Genomic DNA, 25,563 nt, shown 5'->3' with positions numbered 1-25,563 from the left:
TTCTTGTTATAATCATGTTATAACATGTAAAATTCATAAAATATGACATGGATTTCATCTATTATGTGTAATTCCATATATTCAACTCTACGAATTTTCGAACTTAACTGTTGCGATTTGATAGTGTCACAAACATATATGTATGCAATTTGAGGGCATAAATTCACGGAATTTACACATGAAAACAACATAACAAAGAATATCTATACTTTAAAAGTTGTTAGAAAATGGTAAAGATTAGGGTCTATTTGGAACTACAGAGTTTCATGAAGACCTTCTATGAAAAAATAATCATAAGATTAGGACTTTATTTGTAGACACTGACATTTATGAAGGCCTTTTAAACAAAATGATAAGATCAGGGGGGTATATGTCAAACTCTTCTACCTCTTTTTCTTCTTCTGTACACGGCGTAGAGAGAGAGAGAGAGAGAGAGAGAGAGAGAGAGAGAGAGAGAGAGAGAATGGAAAGGTCATCGGAGGAAGTGACTCCGTCGGAAGCAGCCGTACTGATAACTCCTCGTACCGATCCCATTCGCGGGGACGATCGGAACGGTAACCTTAACCCTATCAGTACTGCTTCATCATTGCGAGCTGAGTGGCCGACGATCGACGGACCATTGGGGTTGTCGGAGCAAGATTCCGTTGGTTACGCTCGTAAGTTTTTCGGATTTGGATTCATTTTACTACCAATGCTATGGGCCGTTAATTGCTACTACTTCTGGCCGGTTCTTCGTAACTCTCGCTCTTTCCCCCGAATCCGCCCCTGTAAGTCGATTTCATTCTCAATTTGGGGGAAATCCTCGTATACTATAACCGCATTTTGATTTATTCTCGTTACAATAAATTGAATCTCGCTCTTCATTTTGATTTATCAACATCGTCTGCAATGGCACAAAATTGTCAGGCCAACTGTCTCTATTCCAGATTTACATTTTGAATTTGAAAAAGTATCTTAAGAAAAACTTCATCTGCAATTGGTTTTGCTACTGAATGCTAACTAGATTTGACATCAAAAACATCAAAATTCAGCTCTTTCTTTTGGACAGATGGAGCAATTTATCGGTTTTGTGCTTTTCTAGGGTAAAAAATGAAGTATATTTTCATGAATACATACCTCCATGTTTACTGGGAAATTGAATGGTTAGAAGATTTGAAGTTTATGTTAGAAAGTAAAAACTAGTTTTGTTGATTGTGTAGATGTGGTAGGATCAGCAATAGGAGTGACGATATTTACAGCCATGCTAGCTTCGTGGGCCCTCACCTTCACCATTGGAGGTGAACGTCTTTTCGGGCATACATGGGATGAACTGGTAATGTATAATGTTGCTGACAGATATGGTTTGACAGGTTGGATTTAGTGATTGGAATTGGAATTGTAAAGTCTGGAATGGGAATTGGAAAAACACTAGACTCATAACTCATGTTGTTTGAAACTCCAAGAGATATTCTGAATTCTGTATTATTCAACTTCAAGTAGTCTCAGAAGTCACTTAAATACATATAGCTTGAATTTTTTAGTCATGTCATCAACATATTTGGTTAATACTTAATACAATACATCTAAATCATTTATAAAGTGTATTATACTATTATTCACTTGCAAGGTATTTAGTATTGCTATATTTAACCGAAAAGTTGATGACTGGTTATTTTTTTTATCAAAACGTAATCAATAAATATGTAAAAAAACTAAAACCTAAGCAAGAGAAATGAAAGTATATGTTAAATAATTTGTGACTTCATCCCTAAGAGCATGTCCAATGATCCTAAAGCCTAACGATTTGATTTTTGATTTTTGATTTTTGAGTGGATTCGTATTATAACAACTAACTGTCACATCTATTGAGTAACACTATTCATATCTGCGAATACCTTGCTAATGGTCGTTATATTTCCCTCTTATTTATCAGGAAATCTAATTTTTTAAAAGGCGATATACACACACTCATAAGTTACTCTCTAACTACTTTTTAACTGGCTAATGGTAAGTTCATTGAGAATGATTTTCCTATTCTCAATCTTTTTTATTTTCTCAATGAACTTACCTTCCTCTCTCTCTCTCTCTCTCTCTCTCTCTCTATATATATATATATATATATATATATATATATATATATATATATATATTAACTACTATTATTTTGGAGTTATATAACTTTTAAAACCTATATAACATATTTCTAACACGATACCTACTAAAGAATCTTTATAATAAAGAACAAGGTCAAAACTCATATAAAATAACAATTTTGAAACTCATAATAGAAGAATATGTTTGAAACTTATTTATATTTTGTTCTGAAACTGTTAAACTATTATTTTGCGGATACAAATGTTATATAGGAGTTAAAAATACCGTATAACACATTTTGGGGAAACCATACAAACCAAAAAAAAAAAGTGTAACAAAGAACTTGTACAAATTTCACACAACACAAGTGTAAAAACTCATAGGAATCGGATCGATACTCATGAAAGTATATTTTTTTCAGCAATTTTGAAATATATCTTCGAAAATCAGTCTTGCCGAATGACCGTTTAAAAAATGTTATGGTTTGGACTTGTTACTTTTTTGTTAGATGGTGTGCTCATATAATAGTTTCAAAGTTCCAAGCTGTTCGTGTTTAAATTTTTATCAAACCAAGATGAAAGAGAGATATCTAAGTAATGATGAGTTAAGGTGTTTGCATTTTGCTTCCGTCATCCTACGACAACCAAAGATCCTACTCAAGGTATCCATGCCAGGCCAGCTACCGAAAGTCCCTGAAAATGGACATAATTCCACAACATTCTTTACCATCACCAACCCAGTAGAGTTGAAGTTGATGATGAGTTTCCAATTTGACGTTGTTCGTTCAACATGGTGCAATGAGGCTATCATAAAAATATATGGGATAACCATGGACAATGAAGCCCTTGACAACTTCCAAACTAAGTTGGTGTTTGTTTTTTCTAATGCAAAATGTCTGCAGTCTGCGGATCACATCTGTAGACCTCTGCAACAGAAGAGGTGGACCAAACGTCTGCGGTCTGAAAAAAGAAGAATGTTTGTTCTTTTAACATCTGCAGGGTATTAAAATAAACTAAAATCTAAATAAACTGATTTTTTTAAACTACAAAGTGATTTTTTAGTATATTTATGACTTTGTTATAAATAATTAACAAATTTAACTCAATTTTTATGTATTATTGTACAAAAAGTGAAACTAAAAATGGTATAAATTAATGTATATATTTAATAAAAACCAACAATTTTGGTCGTAAAGTTATGCCTAAACATTGTAATTAGAAATCAAAGAATTTGATATATAAATGAATGGAAATAGACTTCGATTTTTTCAATTAAATCGATTAAAAACGTCTCATAGATTTTTTTTTAAGAAATTAACGATGTTTTATTAAATAATGTTTTATAAAATTTTAATATATATATATATATATATATATATATATATATATATATATATATATATATATATATATATATATATATATATATAAACAACTTCAACGACCATTATTATAATAAAATTTTATTTATAAATTTGTCAAAAATATCATGCCTGTGTCGTCGAACTTCTTTTTTAAAATTATTGTAACTTTTTTTTTTCTTCAAATTGTTTATCTCCAATAAAGTTGGAATAAATATAAATTCAAAAAAACTAAAAAAAATAATAATAAAGTATATGTGTTTTTTTAGGTTAGAAGATATCTGAATATGTTAGAAGACTCAGGTCCACATCTGCGTCAAGAAGATGGCGTGCAAACATTTTTAGATCTGCAGACTTCAAAAAAACAAACAGTCTGCAAATGCTGATGTTTGCGCGCGGTCTGCGCCATGCAGACAGAAGAGGTTAGAAAGATCTGCGGACAAAAACAAACACCACATAAATCTCATTTGTTCCAATCATCCAAAGACAAGTATCCAACTCTGAATTTGACATGTGACATCTATAATTTCATGGCCCGAAAAAAAAACTTTTTCTTTATGATTACTTAAAACAAAGTATTTTTTAAAAGAATATATTGGTGCGAAATTCGTCCCAAACCATATTTTTTTTATTGTAAAATGAAATCCAAAACATTTTCCAAGAAACGTCTTTTCATTAATATTAAAAACTTTGGATGGCAACACTAATATAGAAACATAAGCATAAACGAGTCGTTACAAGTTTTAGAACTGTTTATTATACTAATGATTATAAAGTAGTGTTGCAAAAATCGGCCTTGGTGGCTGATTAATCGACGATTAATTGTTTGGCAACCTTTAACCGATTACGATTAGGGTGTTTGGCTGAAATTGATCAAAATCGGTCAAACACGGGCTAGGCTGCCATTTGCGGTCATAGGCAGGAAATATTTAAAAAATCAAAATTGTTAATTTTCAAATATTACACCAAAATTTTTAATTTTCAAATTTGTAAGCTTTACAATTTTAAGATATTATACTAAAATTTTCAAATTTTCAAATTTTCAAAATTTTAAATTTTGAAATACTTATATTTTTTAGATATATTAATTTTTAAATAATTTTATTAAGAATTTAGGGTCCCCGATTAATCCCCGCTGAGTCCGATTAATCGCTTAATGTCAGTCGACCGCCGAGTTACCGTCGACCGATTTTCACAACCTTGCTATAAACTACTTAAATCTCTCAATAGATATAAATATCATTATCTATGTGCCTTCGTACCACTACCTGTGATACAAAGAAACTAAGTGAGTCAGATTTGGAAGCATGGTGAGCACATAAGGTTTTCAACCCACAATAATACAATTAAAATCTTATATATATATATATATATATATATATGCTTAGGTTATTTTGTTTCTACTAATTATTGTGTATCAGAATGCACAGATCTAGACCATCGGATAAAATAGAATCAAAGGTCATGATCTGAGAGTCTATGATATTACAATAGGGTAACATACACTATATAATCACATGATTTTCAGCATAAGGGTATTTTGGTCAATTTACCTATATTAAAAAAGGAAATTTTCGGAATTTAAGTGTAACGACCCGTCTCTGGTATGTTGCTTCCATGATATTTATTTTGAAGTTTTCAAGAGGGACTCGGCGAGTCTATAGCCCGACTCGTCGAGTAGGGACGAGATTTCGAGCACGTGTAAGTCAGCGACTCGGCGAGTCCATATTCGGGACTCAGCGAGTCCGCCTGCCAGGAAGAAACCCTAAATCCCCGGGTTTGCTCACTATTTAAGCAATGTTATGTGCCCCTAAACTCGCCTCCTTCACCCTCCGAGAGCTTGTGAGAAACCCTAAACCATCCCTTATATGATCTAAGTGTTTTTGTGTGGATTCTTGAAGGATTAAAGAAGAAAAAGAAGAAAGGACCAAAAAGAGGAAGTGTAGAGCAAAGATCCAAGGCCAAAGTCAGAGTTCATTGAGGTATGTATCGGAATTATCCTGTTTGTGCTTAAAACCTCCATTAGAACACCTCTAAGGCTAGTTTAATGTATTTTCCAAGCTTTATAATTGTATGGATGCCTTGTTGGGTCGAGATATCCCTAGATCTGTTCATTTAGGAGTGTTAGAGCCCTGATCTAGTGCCTTTTCGAAGTTTCCTTGCTTGAGAACCCTAGATCTAGCCTTTATTGTGCTTTTTGAGCCTTTTAATCTTCATGGGTGCATATGGGCACGTAAAGATAGAATCTTTACGTGTTAATCGAGCTAAGGGAACCCAGATCTATAAGTTTTATGCGCTGGATTCAAGCAGAATCGAGTTTAGAGTAGCTGCATGCATGCGACTCGACGAGTCGAGTCGCGAGTCCCCGATTTTTCCCCTTTTGAGTGATGCCGAGTGGGGACCAGTGAGTATTAGAGTGGACTCAGTGAGTTGGAGGTCAGACTCAGTAATGGAGGGACTCGACGAGTTGTTCATACAACTCGGCGAGTCCAAGGCAATCTTCTTAGCTCAAGAACAACTCGTCGAGTTGTTCATACGACTCGGCGAGTCGGATGCAGATAGCCTGAGTTTTAGAATCGAAAAGGAACTCGTCGAGTTGATGCCATACTCGACGAGTAGCAGCGAGTAGGGTTGAGAAGTGAGAATAGGGACTCGGCGAGTTAGCGGCCCAACTCGGCGAGTCAGGTCAACTGTAGGTTGACTTTGACCGGAAGAGTTGACTTTGACCAGGGGTAAAAGAGTCATTTTACCCCAATACATTGATTAGCATTTGATTGAGTGTGTTTATGGAATTGTAGCCAGGGAGATACCAGAGCAGCAACAGATAGCTTCTAGAGCCATACACTCAGCAGACAGTTCACGAGGTGAGTTTCCTTCCAGTAGGAACGGGTCTACAGCCACAATGCCGACCCGTTTAGTTAGCAGTAGTTCCGGACTTCGGTCCGATGCAGTAGTTAGAGTGCTTGATGTCTTTGTGATTCAAGCATGTTTTGTGTTATGTGTTCCGGACTTCAGTCCGATGCAATATATGTGTTATGTTAGCAAATACGTGTTTATGTTATGCTATGTTCAGACAGTTCCGGATTTCGGTCCGATGCAGCTAGTTCCGGACTCTGGTCCGATGCAGGGGACAAGGTCCCAGTCAGTTCCGGACTTCGGTCCGATGCAGCTAGTTCCGGACTTCGGTCCGATGCAGTCAGTTCCGGACTTCGGTCCGATGCAGCTAGTTCCAGACTTCGGTCTGATGCAGTGGGCAAGGCCCAGTATGTGCTTTATTTGTTGTTGTGTGGTATGTGGTAGTTTGGGGGAGCTCACTAAGCTTCGTGCTTATGGTTTCAGTTTTGGTTTCAGGTACTTCCGCAAGTAAAGGGAAGAGCTCGAGATGATGACATCGCACACACCACCGCTTCAGTTTTTGTCCTGGGAGTTGATTCAGTTTCTTAGATATGTTTTGATACAGTTGTGTCACAGTTTCTCTCACAGTATTTTAGTATGGTTTTGAGATACGCAACGTATGGTTTTATTATGTGATACTCAGTTCTATGATTTTTGTTATATTAAAAATGAAATTTTCGGGTCGTATTTTTGGGATGTTTCATTAAGGGATAATTAATTCCTTTATTTTTAAAAATCTGAATATCTTAAATTAATTCAAATTTAAAAATATGATTTTATTCTGTCAGAATGACAGAATGCCAACCATAAACTAATAAATATATTTTTGGTTTTATTCTTGCATAATACAATTTCAATGCAGTTATATTTGATAATTGACCTGATTTAAGAATAAGATATTATTCATATACATCCAACTTGGGTCTATGATTTTATTCTTAACGTACATCTGAAATTAAATACAAATTTATATATATTCTTACAGACTAATATTCTTATACATTTTAATATAGTTATAAATATTCTAACAGAATATCATAAAAAATGAATAAAATTCTTAAACAATAGCATTCTTGAATATACAATTATTGAATAAATACACTTGATCCTCTTCAATGGTTCATATAATCAACTTGATCTTCACATATATACTTGTTGTTGAACTCGATTCTAAATATTTCTCTTGTACGATCAATATTGAATTCTTTCTCCATGCAATTCTGAAAGAATAAGGTACATTAGTCGTTAGTATTATCAGTTAAACAAATATACTTGTTGTTAACAAACATTCTCAAAGACATTCTAACAGAATGTATTTATATAAATAAATTCTAACAGAATACATTACATAATGCACTTAAATCATAGTCTTTTCTTCTATATGCATAAACATTCTAAAGCATATATAAATATATTCTGTCAGAATTACTAGTAACACATGTTTTATGTAATATTTATATTCTCATAGAATGAACATGTGTCTGACTTCTGATATGAAAAAAAAATTAAAGAATAAATTTCGAGTTCATTCTTAGAGAACAATCATTGTAAAAGAATAAAATTAAAGCTTCCCTGTCTTTTTTTGTTGTCTAGGTCTGATCAATTTGCAGGATTACATGTGAAGAATATTTAACTTCTTCATTTTGAAAGAATAGTAGCCTTTCTCAAACTAAAGCCTTCTTTATTCTAAAAGAATATTGCAAATTCTTACGAAAATGACATTCTATGAGAATAGCATCGATCGGTAAGAATGATTGAAATTACAAAAAAAAGCAATAAGCTAGTTTCACATAGAATACCTACAAAAAAGCAATAAAACCTATTATACAAATATCACATGGAAATAATTGAAATTACAATGTCTTTCACAATTGAGTGATAAGATAAAAAGTTGTAACTCCACCATCAAGTTATTTATTTTCTAGAAATTGATCATCATTGACTTGTAAAAAATGTAACAGTGGCCATGTTTTGATTGTTCATTGCATTAGTGTTGAACATACACACGAATTTACATAACATTTTGATTAAACTTAATGTCAAAAATAGGAATTAGTAAGAAATAATAACCCCAGGTCCTTTTTTCATCGATTTGACTATGTAGAAACAAAGCATATTTAATCTAAGTCTAGTCTAGTATTAAAAGTTCTATTGATTCTAAGTATATAAATATTAATATAAAGAGTCTGGTGGGGTTGTTTGTGATATATTCAAGAATTCACTCCTAAACATAAGAACCCATATTCCACCTCCTAAACATAAGAACTCATATTCAACATACAAAACTAATAAAGTCATTAAATCCAATAGCTTTCGTTCTATTTTCCCCAACCATACAATTGTGTTCAATACCACAAAAGAATTTAAATGCAAATACAATATGCAATCAAGAAAGCCATAAAGTACGTACATTGTACCCCGTAATGTATAGATCTGTAGAAAAGGCCAAAAAGGGCTTAAGAAATAAATCAAGAACGGGTTTAGAACTAAAAAAAGAAAAAACTATGCTTAGTTCATACATAATCAGAAATTCCAAAAAGAGTTTAAGCAATAAATTCATTAAATATATAAAATTAAAACCTTTATGAATGATGATTCGATGAACGACGTACGAGAACAGAGGTCATTAAAATTCTTGAGAATACACCCAAATTATAGAAAAACTGGTGAATAATCCAAGATAGGTTACCTATAAACTAATGAATCTTTCAGTTTCTTGATTCTAGGTTTGAATATGAGCCGCAACAGATTGAGAATGCATCGATACCGCTTTATGAAACCCGGATTCAAAAAACGAATCTTGATTCTTTGTTTATGGTTGGTATGACTACTGATATTGTTGATATTGTTGTTGATGAAAATTGAACAGATAAAAATCATTGAGACCACACACGTAGAAGAAGAAGCAGAAGCGGAACGATGGTGATTTCAATTTAGGGCTAATGTTCTAAATTTATCTTTGCTTCTTGCGTGATATAAAGAATTGTTGTTGATCTACCATAATTAACTATGCAAAGATTACTATAATACCCTTAAATGATTTATTTTTTTCCTAAATTCCTATTGGTGCATTCATGCACACAATAGTTGCTAGAAACATTTGAACCTAGCTCTCTCTCTCTCTCTCTCTCTATATATATATATATATATATATATATATATATATATATATATATATATATATATATATATATATATATATATATATATATATATATCACACCAAACAATTAAGGGACATATCCTAAAGGATCACTATAAGCAACGAGTATAAGGCAACCATGAGGGGGATAGAGTACATCGAATGAACGCATAGTTCATTAGCACCTACAATTTGCGAGTTTGCCAGTGTTCCATTGGAATGTCTAGAATAGTTTGTTGTCGTCATCTATACTCTACTAGATGACTTGTTCATCAATACAATAGTACTATAATGGTCATGACCTCACACCATTATTTTATCTTTCACGACCTTTCTCTACCTAATACTACGTATGATTTAAGTATGATATTTAAAGTGGATCAATACTGTATCAACATATGATTCAGGTGCACATAAAATCAGTCAAGTTATTTTATATAACACATATATGATAATAAACACACGTATCAATTAAGCAATAAATACTTTGTATCTATGTGTAAGATGAAAATAACTATGCACTCACTTGTTAAAGGTGGATGATTGGTGGTTTGGTTAGCGCTTCCCCTAATAGCTTTGCTTTTCCTTTCAAAAGACTTGGATATAAATATCACTCAGTCTTTGTCTTTGTTTTATATTTTTTTCGAAACTATAATAACAATAATTTAGATTCCTCAATAATCTCAATGAATACTTCAAGTTCTAGTTGATAAGGAATGACCAGGTAAGATTATATTGAAGGTAGGATCCGTTTGGTATACATAATATATTATTTGGAAAATCTACTTTAAACACCTCACTACATCTAACCTAGACATCACTCCGGTAAGTAGATCAATCAGTATTATGATTGGAATCACTGATAAATCTTATTTATAGGTTCATAATAACAACTATGAATTTTGGCAAAAGTTCGAAAATTTATGAGTAGAACTCCGACTCTGAAAACTTCTTTTTGTCGGGCTCACTAATGCTTCAAAGCCTTGCTAAAGTAGCTAGGATCTCAAGATTATCAGGGCTCGAGGTGCGGGAAGGTTTCCAAAGGATTTGGGGTGAAATGAGTGAGAAATAAGCAAGAAATTGACACTATTTATAGGTTGCGAAGGAGGGCACACCACGTCGTGGCGTCGTCTTCGTCCATTTGAGGTGCCACATGTCAGGCTAAGCTCGTGCCATGTGTCAGGCTTAGATCGTGCGACGTCACCATTACCGGGTAAAAATTCATGATTTTCGAAAAACCACAACTCTTGCATACGAACTCTATTTTCGACCTTCTTATATCCCCGATTCCGTTTGACGAGTACTACAACTTTTCTTTAGATCCCAATAGCCAATAAGCATTCTATTTTTAATTTATAGTCTATGAGGGTTACACAATAATAGACTTTGCAAAATTCATAATTTCTTCATACGAACTCCATTCTTGACGTTTTTTATATCGACAAATTCGTATTTATGAGAACTTCGACTCTCCTTTATATTGTTTTGGCTAAAAAGAAAACGATCTCCATTTCATTTTTTTACACACATTGTTATGTAATTTTTTGATTCATAATGTATATTTCTTATAGAAAATGGATATAAATTGAAATGTGGGCTTTATAAAGGAGTGCTTTACTAAATGGACAATTAGTTTTTGTTTTATATGTTAAATAACTATTATAAATAACAAACAAACAAAGTTCATTTTAACAATTTATATGCAAATAATATTGAATAAAATTACTATTTAATAAATATTTAAACAAAATCTGCGAGTGAAAACATTTTCTGAATTTCAACGTTGGCCAAATAAACTTTAGTTAAAAAGATTTCACTGTCACTTTCTATTTGACCTTTTATTTCAGACATCGTTATCCAAATAGACACACCAAAATCTACATAACTGGAAATTATCAATATCTCCAAACAGATGTAATAAACAAATAAGATATCATCATATCGTAAGTCACATGCCAATTGCTACCTAAATCCAAATTGAAATGCGTGACTTTTTCTTTATCTTTCAAACTTTTCAAATTAAAAGTTAATTTTTAGCCATCGACTAGTATATATCAGCTTATGTATATCATTGTAACGTATTAGGCCCATGTAGTAGCTTTTATGTATAAATATATCCAGCCATGTAATTATACTTGTTGTGTATTTATACTCCTTAATGAGAATTGACAACATTACGAGAAAATACACTTTGTAATTGGCATAAGAGTTGTAATATATTTTCCCAATTCTCTTTTCTCTTTCACTCTCCAATTAAGATCCTCTCCCTCTCCCTTCCCATTCACGACGCCAAACTCTAGCAAAACCATAGCCACCGTGTTTTGCTTCCATGACTGCTATCAGTGAGCTTTTAGAAAACCTTTCGGTGTAACCAACATCATGGCTTGTGTCCCAATTGTTATGGACCTAGATGAAGTAAACTATAACGTTTGACATGAACATGAACTATTTAAGATTAACTCTCTCACCTATGAGACCAAATTGTATACAAAACACGAATCATGAGTCCGTGGTATATGTGGCCACGGAAAACCACCGTGCACACCACCCCGAGGTTCCGTGGTTCTCCGTATTTGATTCTTCGTGGCCGTTCGTGGTGTATACAACGGAGAGCAACGACCAATGAAATTGAATTGCGATTTAATGCTTCTAACGGCCAGTTTAGGGCTTCCTTTTTTTTTTTACCTAAATAAAAAATCATTATAAACCTAATATATAAATACCACAATACACCTTCTTCTATCTCACACAATTCTTTTCTCACAATCGCACATTTGTGTTTCTTGATCTTTTAAAAACCCTGACTCCCAAAATGCAGAATTGGACGGAAGAGGAAGAAGAGAAGTTTGCAGTAGCATGAATGTCAGTTTCGGAAGACATAAGTAGTGGTGTGTCTAGAGATTTTTGGGGAAGAGTTCGAAACGTTTTCCACGATTTAATGGGTGGTCCAAGTTGTAATCTTGATGAAATATGTTCCAAGTATCGCTATATGAGGGTAAAATGTCGCAAGTTCGCCAAAATTTATAACTCTGTTATAAACAACGGATACGAAGGCGATATCGATCTAGTTGTTGTAGCCATGCATCAATATGAATACATAAATCACAGACAGTTTACACACCTCAAAGCTTGGCTAAAATTTAAGGATTCTCCAAAATTGATTGCTATGGATTGCCGGTGGTAACCTTGGATTACTAGAGAGAGAGAGAGAGAGAGAGAGAGGTGGGTTTTTTGGACTTTCCAAGGCAGATCCAATAGATAGTGGTGATGATCTAGTAATGGTGGTGGTGGTGTCCGACAGGCGGCAATGGTCTGACAAGTGGTGGTGGTCGGCAACAATGAAGAGAGTGTGAGATGGAGAGAGATGCTAATCGAAAATAGGGAAAAGAGAAAGAAGGTGAGAAATAGAGAAAAGAGGTGGGGTGTGATATTCCTTTTTCATTTTCTTAATTAAAATAGTAAGAAAATTATTAAAAGAAACTAAAAAAGTATTAGTGAAGAGCATATTCGTCATTTCAAGTAGGATATGGACCAAAATCATAAAAAATGCAAACCATAGGGACCAAAACCACGCAAGGTAGCCAAAATTGGACCACCGATGCACCACCAAACTTTTTTGGACTAAAGTCATATATTTTTGAAAACCACAGGGACCATTTTTACAATTTTGTCTATCTTTTCAAACCAATTTAAATATGGAATAGACAAAATTGCATAAATGGTCCATGTGGTTGGCAAATTTATGCGATTTTGGTCCAAAACGAAACCTTGGTGCACCACTGGTCCAAAATTGGATCTTTCTATTGTTATTGGTCCCTCACACTGATTTCCATCCATATGTTCCGTTACATGCAATATAGACGAGGGTATTTTCATCTTTCTACCTCTATGTCATCGATTACCGCCATATTGAAGGATATACTTAGTTAGAGTTAACGAACCTTCACTCTCTACCCACTAAACCCACTTTCTTGATCAAAAAACCCTAATCGTTCCTTAAACTCGTGCATTTGATCATCAACTTCAATCGTAAGTTCGAATCCACGAGTATGCTCCAAATATGGGAAATCAGGCCAAGAAATCACTGTTTTGATGCAATCCGGATTTATGGTAACGTACTCTGTTTCTTATATATTTATTTGAAACAATAAAAAGCTTTTACAATCAATATAAAGTAATGTTTTTTTTGGTTTGGTTCATGATTTGTTATAGAAGGATATCCCACGATGTTCACTATTAAGCTCCATCATGGAGGGAGGTTCATAAAATTCCCAGGGATAAGCTACATTGAAGGAAAATTATACCATGTGCACCTGGTAGACATGGATGAGTTCTCCGTGCATGAGTTGGACGAGGTGATGCTAAAGCTTGGTTATGAGGTACCACCAGTCATTTACTACCACTATCAACTCCCAAATGAAGATTTGGAGTTTGGTCTTCGAGCTCTAGGTAATGATGTTGATGTACTTAGTCTTGCACACTACATTGGACATCATAAGATCATCAAGGTATACACTGAACATAATGAAACTAATTTACTTACATACTTTATGTCTCCAAGAGTTAAACCTAGGGTCATAATTTAGGAAATAGCAGATGATGTGCCCTTACCAAAATCAAATTCAACAGTGGTTAATTTGCATCCAATAAACCAAAACCAGGAAGAGGTCCCAAATCTTGAATTGTGTTTAGTAAGGCATGAAACACCATAATACAATAAGAATAGGAGATTGCAGTTAGTTGAAGGGAGTCAATCATGTAGTAAGAAATTGTGTTTCAACTTGGAACACACTACAACTGTTGGTGATCAAGATCCACATGTTGAAATTGGTAATGAAGGTGCAGCTATTGGTGATCAAGATACAGAAGTTCATGATCAAGGTGCAACTATTGGTGATCAGGATACATAAGTTCATGATCAAGGTGTAACTCTTGGTGATCAAGAAGTAAATACAAAAGTGTATGATACCTTTTATGACCAACCATTTCAATTTGAAGACTTTGATCCTTTCTTTAAGCAATATACTTTTAATGAATGTAATGATCAGAGTATGGGAGTTGGTGCAGGACTTGATGAAGTTCAATTTAAATGTGAGGGAGTTTATGAATGACTTGGTGAAGGGGGTAGTGAAGGGAGTGGGGAAGATAGTGACTTTCTTGAAGATGAAGAAAATTATATAAGTGATGTTGAGGTGGACATGAGTGATTTCTATATGAATGTTGATTTGGATGTTGAGTATGTTGACAGAGGAAAAGGTGTTGAGGGTATTAATAAAGATGTTGATATTAAATATGTTGAAGTAATTGATAATGATGAATGGGACTCCTTAGCGAAGATACTGATGATGAGAAGAGGAAAGCAATATTAAAACATTTGGTGAAGGAGAAGAAGTGCTCTCTTGGTGAAGTTCATGCAGTTACTTTTCAAGTGGGTCAAAAGTATAAAAGTAAAAAGGAAATTAAGGACCAAGTCTGCAAACTTGCCATTGAAACTAGAAGGAATATTGGCTTCAAGAAAAACAACAAAATGAGGCTTAGGGTTGTGTGTAAAGGTAATGTACCTAATGTAAATGCAAGTGGGGTAGGTAAGGGTAATAAAGTGATTTGCTCTTGGTCAATGCAGACTTCAAGGTCAAAAGATAGTGATTATTGGTATGTGAAAACTTTACTGGACAAACATACTTGTGTTCAAACTAGAAAACTTAGGGCTTGCACTGCGAAATATATATCCACAAAAATCTTAGACATGGTCAAGTATAACCCTACAGTACCCATTCGAAGCATTCAAGATGAAGTTCAGAAGAGGCTTCAAGTTGGTGTGTCCATACACAAATTACAGAGGGAAAAAGCAACAACTACAAAGCAAGTGACTGGTGACTACACAAAGCAATACGAGGTGTTAAGATGTTGTTTTATGGAACTACAAACAACTAATGTGGATACAACTGTGAAACTTGAGGTTGTTAATGAGCCTAACGGTGCTAGAGAAACAAGGCAGTTTAAGAGTGTATATGTTTGCTTAGGGGCATTAAAGAAAGGGTTTAAAACAGTGTTAAGAGATATTCTTGGACTAGATGTTGCTTTTATGAACGGACCATTTCCAGGCCAAGTACTCACTGCAGTTGGATTGGATTCAAACAATGGCATATACCCACTGGCGTATGCCATTGTTGAGACTGAAAATTTGAGTAGCTGGAAATGGTTTCTAGAATGCTTAGGAGACGACTTAGAGTTGTATTCAAATTCTAACTTTACTTTCATGAGTGATAGACAAAAGGTACTATTTTTTTTTATAACTAATAGTTCATTTGTATATGAATGTTAGACTAATTATGTGGGATAATCTTTTACAGGGACTCTTACCTGCTATTGCACAACTGTACCCACAAGTTGAGCATCAGTTCTGTCTAAGACATATTAATGAGAACATGAGGAAAAAAATAGAAAACAAAAGAGTATAAATATCACTTATGACACTATGAAACAACAGCCACAGTACCGGAATTTGAACACTGCATGAATGAACTTAGCAAGTTTGATAAGGATGCTTTTGAGTGGTTGAAGAGAATCTCCCCTCACCATTGGGCCACAAGCCACTTTTCAGGTTATATTGCCTACCTTAGGTTTTGGTTTACTAGTGCTCATTGTATTTTACTTATTTGATATAATGTACTTGTTTAATACAGGTAGAGCAGGATCAAATATATTGCTCAACAATTTGTGTGAGGTATTCAACAGTAAGCTTATTCATGGTAGTGATAAGCCCATCATAAGTTGTCTTGACTACATCAAGCAATACCTTATGAAGAGGATCTACAATGTGATGAAAGTGATGTCCAAAGCTCCATGTCCACTCACTCCAACAACATCAAAGTTACTTGAGATAAACATGGAAGCTTCAGTCCACTATAGGGCTAGAGGGAATGGGACTACAAAGTATGAAGTTTATGGTCCTTGACATGACTAGCATGTGGTTGACATGACAAATATGTCATATACATACAAAAGGTGGGAGTTGAATGGGATTCCATGCAGACATGCCATAACTACAATACATGACATGGCTGATAGTGGAGACAAAGTTAGGGAGCTTTACACTTATGTCAACAAAGTGTATCGGCTTCAAACTTGGAAGGAAGCTTACTCTTATAATGTGGACCCTATAAAGGGTAGATCCATGTGGCCAAAAAGTACCTGTCCAATGAAATTAACACCACCACCACATCACATTCAACCTGGGAAACTGAAGACCACGAGAAAGAGAAGTGCATATGAAAAGTATGATAATCAGAAACATAAACATGGTGCAAGTGAACCTGAAAACTTACCAGAAAGTTTGTTAATGTCCGGAAAGAAACCTCCGACCAGGGTTTGTTGATGTCCAGGAGGTGCGAACCACCGCAACCCTACAATAGAAACACATCACCATTTAAATTGTTGATGTTTAAGAAGTTGCGAACACAAAGTGGGAAGAATATGAAGCTCATGAAGGTTGAAGATGGAAGAGTGAGGTAGTTCATGCTTTTATTTTGAATAAGGTTGCAAAAAAGGTCCCTATAGGTGGAAAGACGAAAATACCCTCGACTTTATTGCAGCTAACATCACAAATGGATGGGAGTTAATGTGAGGGAACAAAAAAAAACAATAGAAAGATCCAATTTTGGACCGGTGGTGCACCAAGGTTTTGTTTTGGACCAAAATCGTATAAATTTGCCAACCACAGGGTCTATTTTTGCAATTTTGTCTATAGAATATTAATTGCCACGTACAAAATACCTAAAAGAAAATTATGATTTTATATATTAGGGCTCGTATTTTAAAGATTTGATAGATGGAGACAGGAAAACAAAATGGTGACTCTTGCCTCTGAACTTTCTACTGTATGCGGGTAATATGCGTCGTTTCCGGACATGACTTTGTTTTTTCTTCCATCTCTTGCTCATTTTGTTCCCTTTACTTTCCATCAAAATCTTGATTTTACTGGTTCATTAGATTATACGTTCGGACAATGTGCTTGATAATCGCAACTGGTATCTCCCTCTTTTCGCTCGTTTCGTGTTTTTGATTCTGGGTTCCTTGTTTCTAATTGTATTTTCCATCGTTTAGCTATTTAATTTCTTTTTTCGTATTGGGTTTTTGTGGAATTGATCGTCGGTATCTCGAAGGCAGATAAAAGGTCATAAAGTTATGGGATTTGAGATTGGGTATGAAATTGCGAATGTCAAAACTCAAACGGATATTATTTTCTAATTTATTATAATTATTAGCATTGTGAAAAGGGTATTTAGTGTCGGTTCACTGCCTTACCCTTTATGCTTGATCATTCAGATGGGCATTTGATCCGGTAGTCGGAAAAAGAAAATCCCAATTCTTTAATTTCGAAACCAGATTACAAAATTTTTAGATTCTTTCTTTGTTTAGGGTTCATTTGATGTTTATTTAAAAGCAAATTCGCTACTCAACTGGATAAGCGTCTCTCAAAACTCAAAAGCAGGTCCATTCAGGGTTTGTTTTGCAGATTTTTACTGATTCTAAAAGGAAATTCATGTCTTTGTGTTCCTCTTATGGAACCTGATTGATCTCAAATTCGTGAATCTGTGACTTCGTTCATGGAAAGAATCAGATTCCTTTCATTTTTGCCTACTTTCTTGGTGTCTTGCCAAATGCAGAATATTTGGTGGTTAGATGCTGATTGGTTTCATGTTTGGATAAAACTATTGTTGAGCTATCAATTTTCTGCCTGTTGTTTCCGTTAGGTTTCATCTTTTGATATTAATAGTTGTTGGGCTATCGTTTTTCTGCTAGTTATTGACTTATTTCTTTTCCAACTTAATCACATCACCCTTTTCTTTAGTGTTAAAGGGTCTTTTGTCACATGATATGATGTACGTTTAGATTCCATCATAACTAGATGTTCTAAAACTTCCCTTTATGTGTTATATTTGACAGATGTTGCTAACAACAGTGGTTAAACTTTAAAGAGAGCAAAAACTTCCGGTTTTTCATCATGCTTTAAGTACTACAACAACCATTTGCACTAAAATTCATTGATATAGAATGACTCGAGGTGGTGTTTGCAAAGAGGTTATTGAGTCTCATCCTAAAATTTTGAGGCATGATGTATCAGATAAAAGCATAAACATCACAAAAACAAGTAGAGCAAACGAAAAGCATACAATGCCTTCAACTAATGTGGTGTATGAGCTTCTTGAATGCCCCATGTGCACAAAGTTAATGTATCCTCCAATTCATCAGGTTTGTTATATATATATTTTTTTACTTCTTGATTTGTTAAAGATTAAAAAAAAATGCTAACTTTTTGATCATGTAGTGTCCAAATGGCCATACTTTGTGCTCAAACTGCAAATCAAAAGTTCATAATTGTTGTCCATCATGTCATTCTGAGCTTGGAAACATAAGGTGTTTGGCTTTGGAGAAAGTAGCAGAATCTTTGGAGCTTCCATGTCGCCATGGATGCCATGATATTTTCCCTTATTATAGCAAACTGAAGCACGAGCAAAATTGCCGATTTCGCCCTTACAATTGTCCTTATGCTGGATCCAAATGCTCGGTCACAGGTGACATTTCAAATCTTGTTGCACATTTGAAAAATGATCACAATGTGGACATGCATGATGGATGCACATTCAATCATCGATATGTCAAATCCAATCCACATGAAGTTGAAAATGCAACATGGATGCTAACTGTAAGTTGCTAGCCTATATTTTATATGTCTGTTCATTGTAATAAGAAGAAATGAAAAGTAAGATTCCATAATGAAAAAAGTTTTAACTAAATAAATATATAATGAAATGTGTAGGTGTTTAATTGTTATGGAAGACAATTCTGTTTGCACTTTGAAGCATTTCACCTGGGAATGGCTCCTGTCTACATATCATTCTTAAGGTTCATTGGTGAGGACAATGAAGCCAAAAATTTCAGCTACTCACTTGAAGTAGGAGGGTATGGACGTAAATTAACATGGCAAGGGGTCCCGCGGAGTATTCGCGACAGTCATCAGAAAATTCGCGACAGTCAAGATGGTTTAATCATTCCCAGGAAACTCGCGCTTTTTTTCTCAGGTGGAAACAGGAAAGAACTCAAGTTACGTGTTATAGGACGTATATGGAAAGAGCAGTAAAAACTAAAAGAATCCACTTTTTGTGAAACATTCGGTTCTCAAATGTGAGGGCATTTATGTGATTATGCTTGTGTTATATTATGGCGTATGTGAGTTGTTGTTATGTAAGATTCATGGGGTTAAAGTAAGATATATCTTGTCTTTACATGTTGTGTTGTGTTGGTAGTTTGTTTTTTGGCTATGTTTGTTATATGGGATGGGATCCGACTATAGACTATAAACTGGGCAAACTTTGTAAGGCTATTTTTGATGATAAGGATGAGAGGGTGTTTATTTTGAACAAAACAAATATAAAGAGAGAGCGAGTCCTTATATCACCTCATTCTACCTTTTTTTTATGGGACACAAATAAAGTAAAATTGTCACATTGACAAATGGTTTCACTCATGGTTTTAATCAAATGCATGTTAAATACATATATGTATTGTTTTGGGGATTATGTAAACGGTTTTCTTTTGGAGAGCTTTAGCAAAAAAAAAAAAAGGGGTTTGTTGTTTGCAAAGATTCCTTGTTCTCTAACCATTAAATCCAATATTGACTTCATCTCATCTTAATATGTTGAATATGTCTCCTTAATGTCAGTAACGAACGTATCATCCCCTATGTTTTTTTTATTACCATGTTGTCCTTATAGATCTCAATGTTTTTCCTTATATGGTGTTTAAACACCTAATTGTGTACCATATATCGATAGATAGCTCCTGCATTGTTGATGCGATTTTCATGAAAAGGTGCTTAGATTAGTGTGGAAGGATGTGTTGTCCTCGTGGGTTTTAGCTATATGGATTTGATGATATTCTTTATATGGATCAAGGAAGATCTTCCACCATAACCCTTCTAGAAACCACAACTTTTGGTTAATTTCTGACATTGTTTAGTAGTCTTTAATACAATCCTTGTTAAGGTCTCCATAGTCCACGCATATGCTAGGACCCTCCACTTTTTCTTAACCATGACTGTATATAGGGAAGGTAGGCTCCATCAATATCCCTACTCTATTTTGCTTTGTGGGATTGATCTCTAGGGTGAGGTTGAGTTTATCCTATGATAACTTTCTGAATACTCCTTCCATGACATGCATTCCATTCAAAGATGTCCATATTATTCCGTAGGAGTAGGGATAGAAATTTTCATCCGACCCGGTGGGGAACCCGGTTGACCCGCCCCAATTGGGGACCGGTATTCCCCGCCAAAACGGGTACCGGGTACGGGGTCGGGGATTCCCATTATGTTAAAACCGGGGATAGGGCCGAGGCCGGGTATAACAATCCCCAACCCGTCCCGCCCCCGCTTTGATGACTATATATATATATCAATCATTTATTGAATTTGAAATAAGTCCACTAAAAATGAATTGATCTATATTATATTAATAAAGATATAGTCTATATACCAAATTATGTTCCTAATTCCAAGAGTTCATCAATCGTCACTTTGTTCATAGGTTTGTATACCAAATCGTCACTTTTCGTTTTGATGCTTGTTAAACTTAATGATTGATGTAAATAGAATCTGATTGTGGCATATGGTTTTGATCACTTATTAAACTTTTTTTTGTGTGTGTGTGTGTGTGTAAGTCAAGTTTATTATGTTGATAGACTAGGCGTAAGACCCATGTATTACATGAGTTCATTTAAAAAAAAATATGAAAATTCTAAATATTTGAAAAAGTTTGAATTTATAAGAAAAGTTAAAAAAAATTATGAATTATTAAAATTAATGTGATATTTTATCTATTAAATTTAAACAAATAATTTAGATAAATAAAGAAAAGAAACTAATGAAGTTTTCATTAGAAATGTTGAAATTAAAAGGAAAATCAATTATTGAAATTGATATGCATTTCTTATTACATTTATTGTAATTATTATATTTAAATATTATATGAAATTTAATAAAATGAAAAAAACCACAAAATGTCATGTGGAAAAACATTAATTGAAAATAACCACAAAATGACATGTAGCCAAATCAATGAATGTGTGACATGTGGTAAAAAATTTATTAGAGTAGATTGGGGATGGGCTGGGAAAAAACCCAAAATACAAAGGGGAGAGGATTTGATTCCCCGCATTTGTCGAGGATGAGGATGGGGATGAGACGAGGTTCGACACTCGGGGATGGGGACAAGGATGGTCAACCCCGCCCCAAACCCGTCCCATTTCCATCCCGTAGGAGCCTTCAAAGTTCTTTCTCTCTCAAGTACTAGGGGCAACGATCCTATCTTAATTAGTTGTTTGATCATGATATTTCTTATTAAATAACCTCTTCCTCTTCCTATATGGTATCCATGTGATGCTTCCGACCTTGGTTCGTCTCATCTAGGTCAATTATATCGTTGTAATTTGGGATGTCTACAGGAACACATATGATAATGCTTATTCTATTAGGTGTGGTGAATTTAACCACTCCATGTAGATGGCTTTGAAAACTTTTATTCTAGTTCGTCCAAGGATGATAGTGTATAGTGAAAATGTTGGAACCACAACAAACTTAACATCTACAATCTTCATGACCTTTCATTTATAATCTTCCACAGTGAATTGGGGAGTAATGGTGTCTTTGTGTTAAGAGGCATGAGCTATGTTTTTATAACTTTGGGAAATGCTGGAAATAGTGCCCGAAAATTACTTCTGATAGCTTCCACTATCTATATATATTTGGGTGGACGTGGACATCATCCACCATTCCAGGGATGAAGATAGTTCATCTTATCTATTCTTGGGAGGAATGTAACTTTCTTATGTAATTGTGCTATTGCAGATGTGGACAATTAGGTCCCACTTCCCCTTTGATAGTACCATATCGGTAGGGCCGACCCAAGAGGATTTCAAAGTATGATTATGAACATGGTCATTGAAATCGAGGGGCCCAAATTTTTTTTGGCCTAGGATCATTTTTTAGCCCAAATAGTATTAAGTGATGCATCAACGAAGGAAATGAACGACGCAAGCGAGAATCATGACGAAGGATCTAAAAGTTTTGGGGAAAAATGATTCTTAGGTTCCTTCAATATCGCAAACATTGATTACAATTTAGGGTACGAGAACAAATCAATGATGCCAACTAAATAGCGAATCAACGTCGAGCTCCTTGGTAAGAGTCTCCTTTCATTCTTTGCATAATATCTGAAAAATCATTCATATGAAACCCTTCAATTTTCGGACAACATGAGACAAATTTAAGAAGCATTAAGTTCTTGTTTCTTTTTTTTTTTTTAAATCGTTATAAATCTTCAAAATTAGACCGAAACCAAAAGCCTTCCATCGTTGATCGGAGGTGTTGAAAATCAGAATTTGGGTCTCAGGGAATAGGGACACAAATCTAAAGGAAATTATACGCTTTTTTTTTATCTATATGATACATATATGATATTGTTTAGAGGTTATATGGCAATAATTTAAGTTTCTTTTTTGTTGAATTCATATTTTTTTTAATAAGAAGAAATCAAGATTTGAAAACAATGGTATATTCTCACAAATATCATCTCAAAATTTTAAGTAAATTTGTTTTTCCCTTTCATTCATTTATTATGATTCCTATTTTCTTGATATCAGAATCAAAAATTTGTCAATCCAGCTTCTAGGTTTTGAAGATTCTAATTCTTGAGTTGTTTGAAGTTTAAAAAATCAAAAGGTAAATTACTATATTCTGATGGGTTTTAGCCATAAGAACTTTCCTATGTGCGCATGCAAAACCCTAATGCTTGGATCTAGGCTTTCTAACTAAAAATGCTTTGAATCCAAGACTTCCAATGACTAATTGGGAATAAGAACAATACTAAATCAGATCTAGAATCATACCTTTGAATCTCTTGTTTGATCTTGTTGTCTTGGAGCTCTAGAGTCACAATTGTCACTCCTCTAATGGCTTACAAACACCAAATAGCAAGGAGGATGATTTGGGAGAGAGGAGAGGGGAGGGAATTCGGCCAGGGGTTCTCTACTTTAGATGAAGTGCCGATTTCCCTTTGCCATAGGGTCTATTTATACTTGTAGACTCCTTAAGGGTTACAGCTTAAACCTTAATTGGATAATCTTCTCTTAAAGCAATCCAAATCCATTCCTTAGATAACCTTGGACGATTTGAAGCTATCCATAGCTTCTAGAATCCGTCCACTATCTATCCAATATGGATTTACAGTCTAAAGTTTAACTATCAAACAATTGACAATTTATACCCTCTTATTTAATTAATCTCTTTAAGTCACCAAATTAACTCTAATTAATTCTATGACTTATATTAATCAAATAACAATATTATTATTCTTTATATTATTCTCATAAATATATTAATAATATTTATTCTCTCTTAATAAATCATCCTATCAAGTTGCTATGGTGAAGGCAACCCAAAAGGACCATGCACAACCGGGTCAAATACTTGCCTAATATAGTTGCAGCCTTAGACACTATTCCAACAGTCTCCCACTTGGATAAGTCTAGTAACTATATGCACAAGTACAATTTGATTTACAATCATAGCTCTCAAAGACGCTGTCAAACTCTGATCTAATCAATCTTGTCCTTTAGATAAGGGATCGTACAATCCTCTGTTAGATATCATGCTGACAATCCTATGGAATGGTTAGTCAAGAATTTAGGTTTCTCGATCTCTGATTTATTCGGCATAGAACTTAATCGAACACATCAATTCAGTTATGACCAGGCCCGACACATAAGTCAAATCAAATCATCGAGCGGACGAGATATCGCTTTTACCTTCTTAGATAAAAGTTACAGATAAACTTCGACTTATATGCATTTACTTATTCATTAACCAATTATACACAACAATGCGTTTTATAACACCGAGTTACTGATGCGTTTTCGCATTATCAATGTACAATCAATTAACAAATAACAAACCATATATCTAGGTTTTAAGACTATATGATATTATCATCTTGCAATCACCCCTTTTATATCATATTCCATAAGGTGATTCCAGCAAGCGCGGGTTTGTTCCAATGCTCAAAACTAGTTCATAAGCACTCATGAGCGTTGAAGCAACCCTTTGCTATGTCTAACACCATTTAGACAATCTACACACCAATTCATGACAATCTTCATTCATATCTACTTCCAACATATGAACGATTGTGGACAATTTGAATAATTAGATTATTCTTAATAAACTCAATTATTCTGGAAGTCAAAACATGCAAAGTGAAACAATAGTTAAATAATTAACATAAGACAGTAACATTACTCATAAATAAAACTCCTTTATATAATCATCAAATGTTAATTACATTTATCTATTACACGTTTCTAATACTATCTAATCTATGCTAATATCATCCTTCAGCCCAATACTCCTAGCATGCTACAAGTGCTTAACCCTACTCAGTCCCTTCGTAAGCGGATCTGCTGGGTTATCCTCCGATGATATCCTCTTCACTACGAGTTGTCCTTCTTCTACACGATATCTAATAAAGTGATATTTTCTGTCGATATGTCGTGATCTACCATGATCCCTCGGTTCCTTGGTCAACGCAACCGCTCCTTCGTTATCATAGAAAATCTCCATGGGCTCCTTTATGGCAGGTACAACTCCAAGATCACCGATGAAGTTCTTCAGCCATATTGCCTCCTTCGACGCTTCGCTCGCTGCAATGTACTCTGATTCACACGTTGAATCAACTACAGTTTCCTGCTTGGAACTCTTCCATGTCACTGCTCCTCCATTCAGGGTAAAGACCCAGCCCGACTGCGAACGGTAGTTGTCCCTGTCGGTCTGAAAGCTGGCGTCACTATACCCTCGCACCTTTAAGTCATCACTCCCTCCGAGGACTAAGAACCATTCCTTCGTCCTCCGAAGGTACTTAAGGATATTCTTCACTGCAATCCAATGGGCTCTGCCAGGATTCCCTTGATATCTACTAACCATGCTCAAAGCAAAGGCTACATCAGGGCGAGTACAAGTCATAGCGTACATGATTGAGCC

General features: G+C 34.6%; 2 protein-coding genes across 6 annotated transcripts; both read left to right on the top strand.

The window, feature by feature from the left end:
• The first annotated feature begins 334 nt into the window (after positions 1-334).
• On the top strand, positions 335-1,499 carry LOC111878635 (probable gamma-secretase subunit PEN-2). Its single transcript, XM_023875145.3, has 2 exons — positions 335-767; positions 1,200-1,499. Exons 1-2 carry the CDS (start codon positions 350-352, stop codon positions 1,358-1,360), a joined length of 579 nt encoding a protein of 192 aa, XP_023730913.2. The 5' UTR covers positions 335-349; the 3' UTR covers positions 1,361-1,499.
• Positions 1,500-17,257: 15,758 nt separating this feature from the next.
• Positions 17,258-19,759, top strand: LOC111878691 (E3 ubiquitin-protein ligase SINAT2). 5 transcript variants are annotated; one of them, XM_023875203.2, is made up of 4 exons: positions 17,258-17,358; positions 18,420-18,725; positions 18,802-19,179; positions 19,294-19,759. In XM_023875203.2, exons 2-4 carry the CDS (start codon positions 18,528-18,530, stop codon positions 19,612-19,614), a joined length of 897 nt encoding a protein of 298 aa, XP_023730971.1. In that variant the 5' UTR covers positions 17,258-17,358; positions 18,420-18,527; the 3' UTR covers positions 19,615-19,759. The 5 variants fall into 5 exon arrangements, with proteins under 5 accessions (XP_023730971.1, XP_023730970.1, XP_042754173.1 ...); XM_023875202.2 differs by having other exon boundaries at positions 17,356-17,500; XM_042898239.2 differs by lacking the exon at positions 17,258-17,358 and adding an exon at positions 17,539-17,674.
• The last annotated feature ends 5,804 nt before the right edge of the window (positions 19,760-25,563 follow it).

The sequence above is a fragment of the Lactuca sativa genome, chromosome 9 (genome assembly GCF_002870075.4).
Source record: "Lactuca sativa cultivar Salinas chromosome 9, Lsat_Salinas_v11, whole genome shotgun sequence".
NCBI lineage: Eukaryota > Viridiplantae > Streptophyta > Magnoliopsida > Asterales > Asteraceae > Lactuca > Lactuca sativa.
This window is presented reverse-complemented; position numbering and strand designations above follow the sequence as displayed.